The sequence below is a fragment of the Bufo gargarizans genome, chromosome 5 (genome assembly GCF_014858855.1).
Source record: "Bufo gargarizans isolate SCDJY-AF-19 chromosome 5, ASM1485885v1, whole genome shotgun sequence".
In the NCBI taxonomy this organism is placed as follows: Eukaryota; Metazoa; Chordata; class Amphibia; order Anura; family Bufonidae; genus Bufo; species Bufo gargarizans.
The window spans coordinates 444409037-444423567 of record NC_058084.1 but is presented as its reverse complement, the minus strand read 5'-3'; the positions used below and the strand labels follow the sequence as shown (position 1 = coordinate 444423567).

The 14531-nt window shown below is 44.7% G+C and overlaps 1 protein-coding gene across 1 annotated transcript in view; it reads right to left on the bottom strand.

Moving 5' to 3' along the window:
• Window positions 1-14531, bottom strand: part of KIAA1217 (KIAA1217 ortholog) — a 414351-nt gene that overhangs the window by 301313 nt on the left and 98507 nt on the right. The window contains 1 exon segment of the mRNA XM_044293610.1: window positions 151-431. Coding sequence (XP_044149545.1) covers window positions 151-264 — 114 coding nt within the window. The 5' untranslated portion in view covers window positions 265-431.

The window sequence follows — 14531 nt, the reverse complement described above, 5'->3', positions numbered from 1 at the left end:
AGGGAAGACAATGACGGCACGGAGGGTCATTCTTCAAAAAGTCACAAGGCGTCAAAATTACTTTGATGGCTCTAAATAATAATAATTTACTGCACCAGTCAACCAGTGCTGAAGCAGCACTGCAGCTCACTGTACTGGAGCACGGCTTACCTGATCTCTCAGACGTTCCTGGTGACCCATTATTGCAGTGGCATGATGAGGGTATTTGTATTTGAGGTGCTCCAAGAAGGCTTCCCTCTTCCTGTCCATGTCTGATGTCTGCATTCCCAAGATTTCTTTAGAACTACGTGGCCCACCTACTGTGTGTCTCCGGGGAATATTCCGCCCAGTTTTGGATGGGTTATGACTGTTTCCATTAGATAGGTTCTCCTTGGACTGGTGACATTCTGTGTCGTCTAATGAGCCTCCAAATGGACTGTTTTTTGTCTGACCTGAAAAGTATAAAAAAAATATATAAAATGAGCTGTAATATAACAATGTTTTATACAAAGCATATAAAGGGAAGATTCTGCCCCTACTCTATAATAGGGGCCCCAACCACCATGTACAATTTATAGTACTGGTGTCCTCTCAGGGGGCATTTCCTACCCCTCTAGATTAAGACTTCTGCTTATAAAGTATTGAAAGTGGACCTGTCTCCTCTCCTGACATTCCCCGTGTAATAATCCTGGAGCATCTATTCTTAGGATTCTAGGTTGTGCCATTCCTTTATTATTCCTGCTAGAAGTTATGAATTAGTTGCTAGGAGTTTACGGTGACGGTCCAGCTGGGTGTTACCAGTTGGTGGCATGTCCCTGCATATTCTGACACTGGCCGCACTGACTGGATAATAGACTGTGCACAATCAGTTCTGCCAGTGTCAGAATATGCAGGGACACCCCACCAACTGGTTATACCCAGCAGGACCTTCACCGTAAACTGCTAGTGTAGCATCCTAATATAGGGTCACTGCAGAAGGGCACACTGATGTCATATTAAATTCTTAAGTAAAATGTTCCGCTTTACTGTGTTTTTTCGTAACCACAGCATTGTATGGATTCAGTCAGGGTTAAAACCTTGACTCAACCTCTTTTTGGTTGCTAGGAGATGGTCCTGGTCCATCCCCTGGTTAGTCTGTGATTAGCTGGAGACCGGAAAGGACCTATTTGTGCTTACTCCTCAGAGATACGCCTCAGCTCAGAGGATCTACACCTCTGAGATCACAGCTACCCGATCAAGTTAGGGTCTATTCACACGTACGTGTGTGTTTTGCAGATCCGCTAAAACACGGACACCGGCAATGTGCGTTCCGCATTTTGCGGACCGCACATCGCTGGCACTTAATAGAAAGTGCCTAATCTTGTCCGCCATTGCGGACAAGACTAGGACATGTTCTATTTTTTTCGGGATCGGAATTGCGGACCAGGAAGTGCGGGTCCGTATTTACGGATCCGGACAGCACATTGTGCGGCCCCATAGAAATGAATGGGTCCGCAATTTCCCTTCCGCTAAATGCGGAACAGAATTGCGGACGTGTGAATGGACCCTTACTCTACTACAAAAGTGCTCCAAAGAGAGAAATGAGACTAGAAGGTCCAGACTCCACAAGGCCGTGCACTGGAGTTGGTCAGCAAGGTACTGTGCACATTTATGGCAGAGAGACTTTGCTGCTGTGAGAAGGAACATTGCTGACACACCCTTTCACACTCAGACGGTCCGGCCAGCCATATCTTAATTCTGTAGCCTCAGCCCAGGAATTACAGAACATGCCTTGCACCCAAACCAACACTTAACACCAAGGGTCCTATAACCACCATCAGGCAGGACTCCCGACATCAGGGTGTGCCCCGAGGGAAGAAAAAGGTGCGCCCTCCTGTTATTGCACCGCCCTGGGAGGGGGTTATCTGTGTGAGCATTACCACAGTGACCCATGTGTGTAATTATCATTGCTAGAGCTACAACCACTCCCATCATCCTCACAGCACTGCCCCAGGAGCTGCTGCACTCGCGATTCATTTAGAACTTCTAGCAGGAATAATAAAGGGGTGGTACATCATAGAGTCATGAGAACAGATGCACCAGAATTGCCTCCTTCACTGGCTTGATTCATTTTTCCCATCACCTTATACACTTTCCAGGGGTTACGACCACCCTGCAATCCAGCAGCAGTGGTCGTGCTTGCACACTATTTTGAGTGCACATAGGCTTCCTAAAGTGTGCAAGCACGACCACCGCAGCTGGATTGCAGGGTGGTCGTAAGCATGGATACGAGCAGTGTATAATGTGATGGAAAAGTGAATCCAGCCAGCAAAGGAGGCAATATGGAGAATCACAATACATTAGTAAGTGCTTTGTATTAACTTTCTCTACAGCATACATGTCATGTACTGAAGTGCGACAATCCCTTTAAAAAAAAAACTTTAGAATTACTACGTTTTGAAAAAATTCCAGTTCCGAATCAGTTTATCACAGAGTCATCCAAACTTCCCAGATATGCATGGGACCTGCTCTGATAAGGATTACGAAAAATGAAAATATCTCATAAAACTAAATAAATGAAGGTGACCTTTCTTCCACTATTAAAAAAACTTCCTAAGGCCTCTTTCACACTACCGTATGGCTATTTCAGTGTTTTGCGGTCCGTTTTCCACGAATCCGTTGTTCAGTTTTTATTTTCCGTTGTGTTTCCGTTTCAGTTGTTCCGTTCCGTTTTTCCGTATGGCATATACAGTATACAGTAATTACATAGAAAAAATTGGGCTGGGCATAACATTTTCAATAGATGGTTCAGAAAAAACGGATACGGAAGACATAGAGATGCATTTCCGTATGTGTTCCGTTTTTTTTGCGGACCCATTGACTTGAATGGAGCCACGGAACGTGATTTGCGGGCAATAATAGGACATGTTCTATCTTTCAACGGAACGGAAAAAACGGAAATACGGAAACGGATTGCATACGGAGTACATTCTGTTTTTTTTGCAGAACCATTGAAACAAATGATTCCGAATACGGAACGCAAAAAAACTGCCCGCAAAACGGAAACAAAAAACGGTAGTGTGAAAGAGGCCTTAATAATCAGACCTATTTTCTATGGTTGCACATTCCCAAAAATCCACCGCCATAACACCCTATTATGCAGAGCACATGGCCAGCAAACACATAGTTAATAGGCAGCAGAATGTCCACAATTGGGTGTTTTCTCCTATGAAATGATGTTATGTGACCTGACGGTGAAGCATTTACCCCTCACACAATTACAGCCACATTCCAAAATCACAAGTAAAATTGCTGAAGTGCAGAGAGTAAGCGAGTCCCCCGGCTCCACGCAGACCCCGGGCTGGAAGCCTTCCAAGAGTCCATAAATTTACCACTAATTCTCTGGGCTGCACTCTGTTTGCTGTGGCTCAGGTCAATGCATTGCACAGAGTACAAATGTAGCAGAGCTGAATTTGTCATCCGACAGGCGTATAAAGTAAATACATGGCAGGGTTGTCCTTTTCATGCAGAGGTTTCTGTTCAGTCCTTTTCTTAAAGGGGTTGGGAAGTTTTGGCAAACCCCGGAAAAGAGAAGCAGACTTACTGCTGGGTCCCAGGCTGCCTCACTCGGGTACTCTGCTGTCAAAATCTGCTTTGACAGCAGCAGTGACCCGTTCCCCTTAGGCTAGATCCATTGCTCACATGACACAAGGGGTGCAGGTCACTGCTGTGGCCAGCGATTGGCTGCAGTGGTGTCAAAGTGGATTTTGACAGCGGGGGAAGCAGCCGAGGCAGGGGAGTGAAGGGGTCGGGACCAAGCACCAGGGTGCAGGTAAGGGCTCATCCACAAGAACTGTATATTACTAACCGTGTCCGTTCCATTTTTTATTTTTTTTGCAGACCGTATACGGAACCATTCATTTCAATGGGTCCGCAAAAAAAACAGAAGGCACTCTGTGTGCATTCCATTTCCGTATGTCCGTATTTCCGTTCTGCAAAAAAATAGAACATGTCCTAATATTGTCTGCATTACGGACAAGGATAGGACTGTTCTATTAGGGGCCAGCTGTTCCGTTACGCAAAATACAGAATGCACACGGATGTCATCTGTATTTTTTGTAGATCTGTTTTTTGCGGACTGCAAAATACATACGGTCGTGTGCATGAGCCCTAAGTAAGCTTCCCTTTTCCAGGTCTGGCAAGGAGGAAGGGGGAGGGGTTGCCAAAAACCCTCCAAAAGGTGATGGGTTCCTTTAAGAAAAGGATTGAACAGAAACCTATTCATAGAAGAGGACAACTCTAGCATTTATTTACTTATATGCTCGTTGGATGACAAATTTAGCTCTGCTACACTTGTATTCGGTGAAATGCACTGAACTAATCCACAGCAAACAAAGAGTGAAGCCCAACTCCAAAAGTTGGCAAACCCCTTTAAGGTTCCCATACAGCTTCAATAGCTTGTCTCTCTCTCTCCTGACTCCCCCATACAGATACATGCTCAATATGCCCTAGTGTCAACCTGCGGCCCTCCGGCTGTTGTAAAACTACAACTACCACCATGCCCTGCTGTAGGCTGATAGCTGTAGACTGTCAGTACATGCTGGGAGTTGTAGTTTTGCAACAGCTTGAGTGCCGCACGTTGACTATCCCTGCTCTAATATGCATGAGGCTTTGAGATACGGGTCTGGAAAGTTGGGGACAGCCAGTATAATCACCATTTTGGCTTCCATACGTGTCCTCATCCAGCTTTCCTCGAGTTCTGAATGGCAAATGTGCAGTTAGATGTAGGGTGTAGAAACATGGAAAATTGCTTCTAATATATAGCAGAGAGAAGCTGATACGGGTAAGATCAGGGGCTGGCGAGTATCTAGGCTATGGACCATTACAGAGGCAAAGGCAAGATTTATCAATAGGGGCTTTCCAGTGTGTTGGTTCCCCTGACGTGTACTTACATGAACACCACTGATTATTACAGGGGTTAGTGAATGCTTAGAGACCTGAGCTCTTTCTAGATACAGCACTCTTATTCCTCTGCTTCCCTTCATACACCCATGCAGTTAAACCATACAGTTCTGTTCGCAACTAGAGGAAGTTCGGCGCATAGGAATTTATACAGCCCCAATAGAACCCAATTATAAATCAGTATGCAGTGAGCCCCCCCTAGTGGTGGCAGAATGTATTCATTTAACTTAATATTTTGTCCTGGACTTCTCCAGAGTGGCCCATGCATTATCCAAATCATAATGAGTGCCAAGTGCTGTGGACTGTAGAGTCAGAGCGGACTGTAGAGCCAGAGGGGACTGTAGAGCCAGAGGGGACTGTAGAGCAGAGACGGCCGTAAGAGCCAGAGCGGGCCCGTAAGCCAAGAGCGGTCCGTATATTCAAGCGGCCGTAAAGAAAAGTTCAGAGCGGGCTTAAGTCAGAGCGGGCCGTAGAGCAAGGCGTGCCGTAGAGTCGACGGGCGTAAGTCGAGCGGCGTAGAGTCAGACGGCCTAGAGTCAGAGCGGGCCGTAGAGTCAGAGCGGGCCGTAGAGTCAGGGCGGACTGTAGAGTTAGGGTGACTGTAGAATTATGGTGTGACTGTAGATCCTTGTGGACTGTAGATCAGGGTTGGACTGAGATCGGGTGGACTGTCAGAGCGGACTGTAGAGTCAGGGCGGACCGTAGAGTCAGGGCGGACCGTAGAGTCAGGGTGGACCGTAGAGTCAGAGCGGACCGTAGAGTCAGGGTGGACTGTAGAGTCAGAGCGGACTGTAGAGTCAGAGCGGACTGTAGAGTCAGACTTGTTCTTATATGCAGATTATATACTAATTCATATCAAATGCTGAAAATTGCATCCGGCATCCAGACTATTGTACAGGTAAAGTGTATTCAAAAGAGAGGGAGCTATAGCAGTGCAGAGGTAGCAGATAGATGGGTAGATAAACAGATACAGTATGAAACAGATAAATATGAGAGATAGATAGCGCGGGGTTTTAGCTCAATGATCAGAGTCAAACCAGGCTTTATAGAGATACAGGCTTCAAATGTCCAAAGCTCGGGTTCTTACCGTCATTTTTCTTGGAAGCTAGTGATGAGCGAGCACCAAAGTATTCGGGTGTTCGGCCCGAACACATTGCTATATTCGTGCGCTCGGCCAAGCAACCGAGTATAATGGAAGTCAATGGGAGACAACCAGGCCCCCCCTGCTTGGAAGAGAAGAGGGTGTCTGGTTCATAATAAAAGGCTAGAAATTAATGGATACCCAATTAAAATGGTTTGGTTTTTCGTTTTTTAGAATAATCGTAATATATAAAAAAAAAGAATATATAGCAATATAGCGAATATTATGTAATAATTATGTAGTCAGTCAGTGATAATATCTGACGCTGGAAAAGCTGGGCAATAACTCTGTGTAGATCGCGAGTTATTACCCAGCTTTCCCACTGTCAGATTTCATCACTGAGTTATTACCCAGCTTTCCCAGTGTCAGATATCATCCTAGTGTAGATGGCGAATATGGCGAATATTCTAATCGCGAATATTTTAATCGTGAATTTTTCATGCAGAAGGCTAATAAGCTTGTCATAAGAATCAGTCTAATATTCTTGTCATAAGACTGTAAAACCAATAGAGGGCGCTGTTCATAACTCCATAGCGCCATCTATTGGTTTCATAGTCAGCTGAAAAACAAGGCAGATTTTGCTCATTTGCATGTCTTTACCATAAGCCCATGTTTATGCAAATGAGTTTTTACATGACAAAACTGTATAGAAAGGATATTGAATATTATGTTAGGACAATCGGAAAACCTTTTGTCGCCCTAATGATATTGATCTAGGTGTGCAGGTCCTACCCAAGCCATCCAACAGAAGTCAAATTACTTTGAGGTTTACTGGTTCTCAGTCAAAGGAGAGCTGGTGTGGAATATCTCATGGTGCACAAGGCTGCCATTGTAAGGTATGCTGATCTGTCTCCTGGATAGATTAATGGCTTGCACATACCTGGCTTTTGGTATATAGCCTTTGTGTGGTTGTCTATTGTATGTTGTACTTAATAGGAGTCTAAGACGCATCCAGCCATCCTCTTAATGCTGTTGCCAAACCATTTTAATGGGGGTTTCCATCAATTTCTAACTTTTTTTTTATAAACCAGACACCCTCTTCTCTTCCGAGCAGGGGGTGCCTGGTTGTCTCCCATTGACTTCTATTGTATTAAATTGTATTCGAACACCCAAATTATTTGGCCAAGCACTCAGATCTGCCGAGCATAGCGATGCTCGAGCGACCAGGTATTTGGCTGAGCATGCTCGCTCATCACTATTGGAAGCATATAAAACAGACAATAGGTATACAGATGCAAAATAATACAAAAGATAAACATAATCCTGCTTGTCCGAGCACTAACCAAACAAGTATATGTTCCCTCTCCTACATTCAACAAGCAGCAACCCATACCTTCAGTTTGTGTGCAGCCTCCATTGCTCTGTCCAGAGAGACAGCACCCAGTCTACCTAGGGTTTTTAAACCAGCCTCGACCCAGCTGCACCAGATAATGGGTCTTTTGCAGAGAAACCTAGGAACTGGAGTAGGTCTGGATTCTGGAGGTTTCATTCTACCCAAAACATTGGTTGTGAAAAGACAGAGCCGCCAAACATGTCTTATTCCCTTACTTCAGGGAGCAATGTCAACATGCAAAGGCAAGGACCCTAGATGTAATATATACCCATCTACCATCTTTTGATAGATAGATGCCAGGTAGATTTGAGATAGATAGATAGATAGATAGATAACTCCCCAATCCAAGAGACCGACAGATCCTGACCCGGTACAGACTCAGCAGTGAGGGACGCTCCCTTCAGGAGACTGTCTGATCTCTGCCCAGACTTCACATTCCATGGAGGAGGAAGAGAGACTCTCCATACTGCTGGGGAACGAGGAGAACACAGCAGCACAATATATTACTGCCTGCCATAGACTGAGAGGAGCCTGATATACCATAGACTCCTATACCCCCACCCTGGACGTTTCCCCATTCTCCATCCCCCAAACTTACCCTATACCCCCACCCTGGCAATGCAAAAATGTATTTAGTCCTGCCAATAAAGCTGATTTGATAGATAGATAAAATGTTTTCTTACAGAACAGTTTATTGCCAATCTATTATCCAGTATAACGACATGACTTTAATTTGAGCGCAGTCTCTACATTAGCAGATCATGCCCTCTAAACCGCAATATGCTACACTATCCTGTACCGCTACAGTGTGTTCTCCCTGGGTTTCCTCTCCAGCACCAGTGGTTGCTAACAAGCCACAGTAATAACCTCTCGTCTTATCTTCACCCCGAGCGTCAATGTCACGTGTTCTCCTTGTGGTAAACAACATGTAAGTGTCCTGAGGTCATACATTATATCCCTGGCGAATTCCAGAGAGTCACAAGATCCGCAGTACGAAGCCAGTCCATCCAAAGCAGCTGACAACATTCATAAAGGTAACATTCCCAGATGATTGCAGTATTTCAGTTTAAGCCGTTATACATAATCCTCATCTCATTACTATTGTCAACCTGATATGGCTGATACACTACAAACATAGGGGGTCAATTATGTGCAAGGTCCGTTTTGGTCAAAACTTTGTGACTTTGCTTTTTTACACCACTCTCGCTTGTGTAGCCCAACAGACTTAGGCCTCTTTCACACAGACATCCCGGATATGCTCCGGAGGGGTCGCATATGTATTGCGACAAACCCGGGGGAGTAGGCATGCTTTGTCCGCGATTGGGCTCCGATGTTTAGTTTTTTCAGCGCGTGTGCAATGCATTTTGCACGCGCGTGAGAAAGGACTGAATGTGGTGCCCAGACACGAACCCGGACTTCTTCACTGAAGTTCAGGTTTGGGTTCGGTGTTCTGTAGATTTTATTATTTTCCCTTAGAACATGGTTATAAGGGAAAATAATAGCATTCTTAATACAGAATGCATACTAAAATGTCCATTGAGGGGTTAAAAAAATAAACTCACCTCATCCACTTGATCGCTCAGCCGGTATCATCTTCTTTCTTCTTCTTCTTTCAGCACCTGCAAAAGGACCTTCGATGACGTCATCGCGCTCACCATGTGGTAAGCGCAGTGACGTCAGCGCAGGTTCTGCTGAATGAAGATAGAAGGACAAGTGATGCGTGAAAATCACCGCTCATGTGCACAGCCCCATTGAAATGAATGGGTCCGGATTCAGTGCGGGTGCAATGCGTTCACGACACACATTGCACCCGCGCAGAATACTCGCCCGTGCACATGAAGGTTTCTTGTTTCCGCGTCCCTTCCGTTTTTTTTTTTTTGCAGATAGGATGTGGACCCATTCATTTCAATGGGTCCGCAAAAAATGCAGACAGCACACCGTGTGTTGTCCGCATCAGTATGTCCGGAACGTAGCCCCGCAACAAAAATAGATCATGTCCTATTCTTGTCCATTTTAGGCATTGTTACAATGGATCCGCAAAAAAAAAAAAAAAACAGATGACATACGGATGTCATCCGCTTTTTTTGCGGATTCGCAATTTGTCAGTCCGCAAAACACATACGGTCGTGTGCATGTAGCCTCAAGATAACATATGCCAAGTTACACTAGCTACTACCTGGCACAATTCCAGCTTCCAGCACAGGGTACCTGCCGAGATCTGCCAAAATAACTACCGCCAAATAGATCAAGATTAGAGAAACACCAGCCTTGATCTAATCTAAATAGATCCAAAATTATGTTGTGATCAATTTCTCAACATAACTAAGGGGGTCATCCACATGTCCTTATCCGTTTTTTGGTCCACAAATTGCAGATCTGCAAAACAGATATCGGCCGCGTGCGTTCCGGATTTTGTGAATCAGCACATTTCGCCCTTTGTTAGAAATGCCTATTCTTGTCTGCAAAACGGACAAAAGCAAGACGTTCTTTTTTTTCTTTTTTGTTTTTTTTGTTTTGTGAGGCATACGGATACAGACGACACACTGTCTGTGTATTTTGCAAATCCATTGAAATGAATGGGTCAGAAGTCAATCTCCAAAAATATGGCCGTGTGATTGGACCCTGATTGTGAAGTTACATGGCACAGCCAGAGCTGATGGAAGTCAGGGGTCAGCAACCTCCGGCTACAACTCCCAGCATTCACACTTGCTTGGCTGTTCTTGGAGCAGTATAAAAGTAAATGCGGCATGCTGGGAGTTGTAGTCTCACAACAGCTTGGAGTGCTGGAGGTTGACATGGTGGCTCAGTGGTTAGCACTCATGCTGCACAGTCTTGGGCCAGAACTTTTTGTAGCGAAACAAGACTTTAGATACATTTTAGATACACACGTATCTCAGTGTAATGCAAAACTACAACCACCTCCCTACCGTGAAAAAATACACAACACACCGAGTGAAAATGGGACAATGAAAGACACGGGCATCTCTTTATTAAATACAAAAACATACACGGTCTATACATTGCAACAAATAAAACTGTAAAGTTGTATCAATTAAAGCACAAAGAGAAACTAAGGCTACTTTCACACTTGCGGCAGAGTGATCCGGCAGGCAGTTCCGTCGCCGGCAATATACATGCAAACGGACAGCATTTGTAGACGGATCCGTCTCAAAAAATACATTGCAAGAACGGATCCGTCTCTCTGTTTGTCATACGGACAAACGGATCTGTTTCTATTTTTTTTTTTTCACATTTTTACCGCATCAGACCGCAAGGAAGGATCCGGCATTGCGGTATTTTTAATACATTTCAATGTAAATTAATGCCAGATCCGGCATTCCGGCAACTGCAGTATTTCCTCCATCCAAAACGCCGTTCAGTGACGGACCTGAAGACATCCTGATGCATCCTGAACGGATTGCTCTCCATTCAGAATGCATTCGGATAAAACTGATCAGTTGTTTTCCGGTATTGAGCCGCTAGGACGGAACTCAATGCCGAAAAAGAATAACGCTAGTGTGAAAGTACCCTAAGCTGAAAAGGTCTTGCAGGGCGGTACGGCATTGCACCATGCAGACTCGGGGTGACAGATTTGTTAGGGTGCTGCCCCCCAGTTGCTCTACAACCTGCTCCCAGTAACCACAATTAGCCGTCACAACTACAACCGTTCCTCAAACTACGTACAGTAAAGAAAGGTCACCAACAACCTCAAAAAGTGCCATCTAAGACCACGAAGGGTGAACTGCTTGGGGGTTCAGACTTTGCTGGCAACAAGTCTCACCATCTACCAGGTTCCTCTTAATTCAACTCTTTTTTGGTTTTTCAAGATTTTACTACTGATGACCTATCCTCTGGAGGGGTCTGACACACGGGACCCCCCATAATCAGCTGTTTTCAGAAGGGCTCCTGTGAGCGCCGTGGCCTTCTCACCGCTTACCAAGCACAGCGCCTTAGATTGTATAGTGGTTGTCCTCGGTATCACACTCAGCCCCATTCACTTAAATGGGGGAGGATATTAAAACAGCCTTTAACATTTCCTACCGTAAACCATAAAGTCAAAGCCAGGCCTGGAACATGGCCACCCTGTCCGCCTCTCACATTTGGGCAGATTTATAACATGTATATATGTATATACACCAGCTTTATTAGAACGGTGGGCCACCAATTTTAGCATCTTCATTCTTCACATTTGGACGTCAGGACAGACCAAGGTCTAATTGGCGCAGATATGACAGTTTATTTACTTGCATACCATATTAGCCTTTGCCCCCTAGATACAGTATGAGTCCAAACTGACATACGCCTTCGTGCAATTTTCCGTGGATTCGACGCTCTGAGTGAAAATCACTTTCCAGTGAGTCCGTCACATCCAAAATCAGTCTCAAAGTAAGCATACCGCCATGCAGGTGCCTTGAAACATAAATATACCTTTCTTGTGGAAATCCAGTCCTCTAATATTATATACTTATTTTCCTAAGGTTTTTGATGCCCCAGGGGTGGGACCGCTCTGTGGGGTGCACCTGGCTCTGAAATCTCAGGGGCTGTCAATCGGGCAAGAGGTAGAGGTGCTAGGTGGCGTATAGCAGAGCGTTGGGGCACCAAACGGAGCAAAAGAAGCATTTATCAGGATAAGGGCTCATGCACACGAACGTATTTTTCTTCCGTTTCGATTCCCCCTTTTTTTTTTTACAGGTTCATATGTGGAACCATTCATTACAATGGGGCTTAAAAAAAACTGAAATGACGCGTGCATTCCGTTTCTGTACAAAAAAAAAATGAATAGAACATGTCCTATTCTTGTCCGTTTTGTGGACAAGGACAGGCCTTGTTACAATGGATCCGCAAAAAAACGGATGCAACAGTGACGTCATCCTTTTTTTTTGCGGACTGCAAAATACATACGGTCGTGTTCATGAGCCCTTAAAGCAGTAGATTTTCACAAGGCAGGTACGGTTATGTTTCCGGACTTTTACCCTACATGGCGGTATGTTTACTTTGAAATGAATTATGGAGGCGACAGACCCCCTTTAAATATGAGCCTGTATATGTCTGCTTCCAGTGCTCGTCTATGGTGGGCCTGACCTAATTCTGGGGGGGGTTGTTGGATATTGGCAGATAGCCTTACAGCCAATGTTGACACCAGTCAGTGTAAAGTGAAAGAAAACAGCAGCGTTCAGGGGTCACCGGGCACAAAGCCTGAGAAAGTCCATTACTGCGTATAACCGTGAATATACAAAACACACAACTGTTTACACAGCACGCGGCGGCCGGACACCGGTATAACGGCATAGCAGTGCGCCGCTTTTCCATTTGTTGTGTAAATTGTCTCTACAGAATTGATAAAGGACAGGATACACCATAGGATTGTGCAGAGGATGCTTATGGAACACTTTAGCCCTGGTCTGAAGAGCTTACAGTTTATTCACTGCTGGGAATATTCGCGGTCAAACCTCAGACATATAGGAGAGTATACATTATCTACAATTGTTATAATCAATTTGTATATATTACTAATACAGCTTCTGCATTTTTCAAACCAGCACCTGGATCTGAATACTTTTGTAATTGCATGTAATTAAAAATCTAATATAGCGGCCAAGCTATTCCCTGAAATCTATCTGTACAGCGCCACCTGCTGTCTGCTCTTTTCTAATTTCTCTGTCCTGCTCACTGAGACGGAAGCACATGCTCAGTTCCATCCTTCAACTGCCACCAGCTTTAGTAGAAGAGGCATGCCCCCTGAGAAAGGACACGCCCTCTGAGAAAGGACACGCCCCCGAGCTGCCAGCTTAAGAAAAAGGTAGAAGAGCAATTGAAGCAATGAATGGGAATATTTCTAAATCCCTGTGAGGTACAGCGCTGGTTCTAGCTCTGTTAGACAGATCGTCATGTGCTATATGATGTCCGATTTTCATTTTTTACATTAATTATGAATTTTCAGGCATCCTTCAAATAAAGTATAAGTACTCATAGGTCTTATTGATCAAAGCAGACTTAGGCCTCATGCACACGAACGTTGCTTTGGTCCGCATCCGAGCCACATTTTTTGTTGCTTGGGTGCGGACCCATTCGCTTCAATAGGGTCGCAAAAGATGCGGACAGCACTCCGTCAGCACTTCCGTTCCATGCAAAAAAAAAATATAGAACATTTCCTATTCTTGTCCATTTTGTGGCATTTCTATTATGGGTGGCCTGTGCTGCCCTGTAAATTACGGCACTCGTGTTTTGCGAATCCACAATTTGCAGACTGCAAAACACAGCGCAGTCATGTCCATGAGCCCTAAGGACTTATGCACACAACCGTATTTTTTTGTCCATGTCAGTTAAATTTTTTGCAGCCCATATGCAATTACTCCGCGTGCATTCCGTTTCAGTCTGCACGGCCGTTCCGCAAAAATAAATAAATAGAATAGGCATTGTTACAAAAAATAAACGGATGCAATACGGACAGATTTACCATTAGACAGTGTTGGTAAATGAGGCCCATGTTTCCTACTCTGTAATACACTCTACTGTCTCTAGATGAGATATTTGTAGCAGATGGGGCAGTGCTTCCAGAAATGTTTGATGCATGCTTATTCCAGACTCTCTGAAATTCATTTTGAATCAAGGGAACCTTGGTGTCCTGTTTATTGCAATATGGGCCTGTTTTTTTAAAGAGGTTTTCCAAGATTTTAATACTAATGACCTATCATCAGGATAGGTCATCAATATCAGATCGGCGGGGGTCCGACACTCAGCACCCCCACAGATCAGCTGTTTGAGCTTACCATGTACATTGTATAGTGGCTGTGCTTGGTATTGCAGCTCAGCCCCATTTACTTGAATGGGACTGTCACAATCAGTGTGGGGGAAAACTCCATACTGAACACAGGAGGGAAGGGGAAGAGTAACTGGGCCTGGAAACTAGGGAAGAAACAGGTCACCTCCTAGACAACCCTAATCCGGGCCCTAACTATCAATATGAATAGACCCTGAAGGTAGGAATACTTATATGCAGGATACCTAGGCCTTTATATCCCTATTAGGCCCTGGAAAAGGTTAGGACCAGAGACAACCCATTCCTCCCCAGATGGATGAATGGAAGTCTCTGTCTCAGGCCCAGATACAAACAACAGGGAATATAACAAACAAATG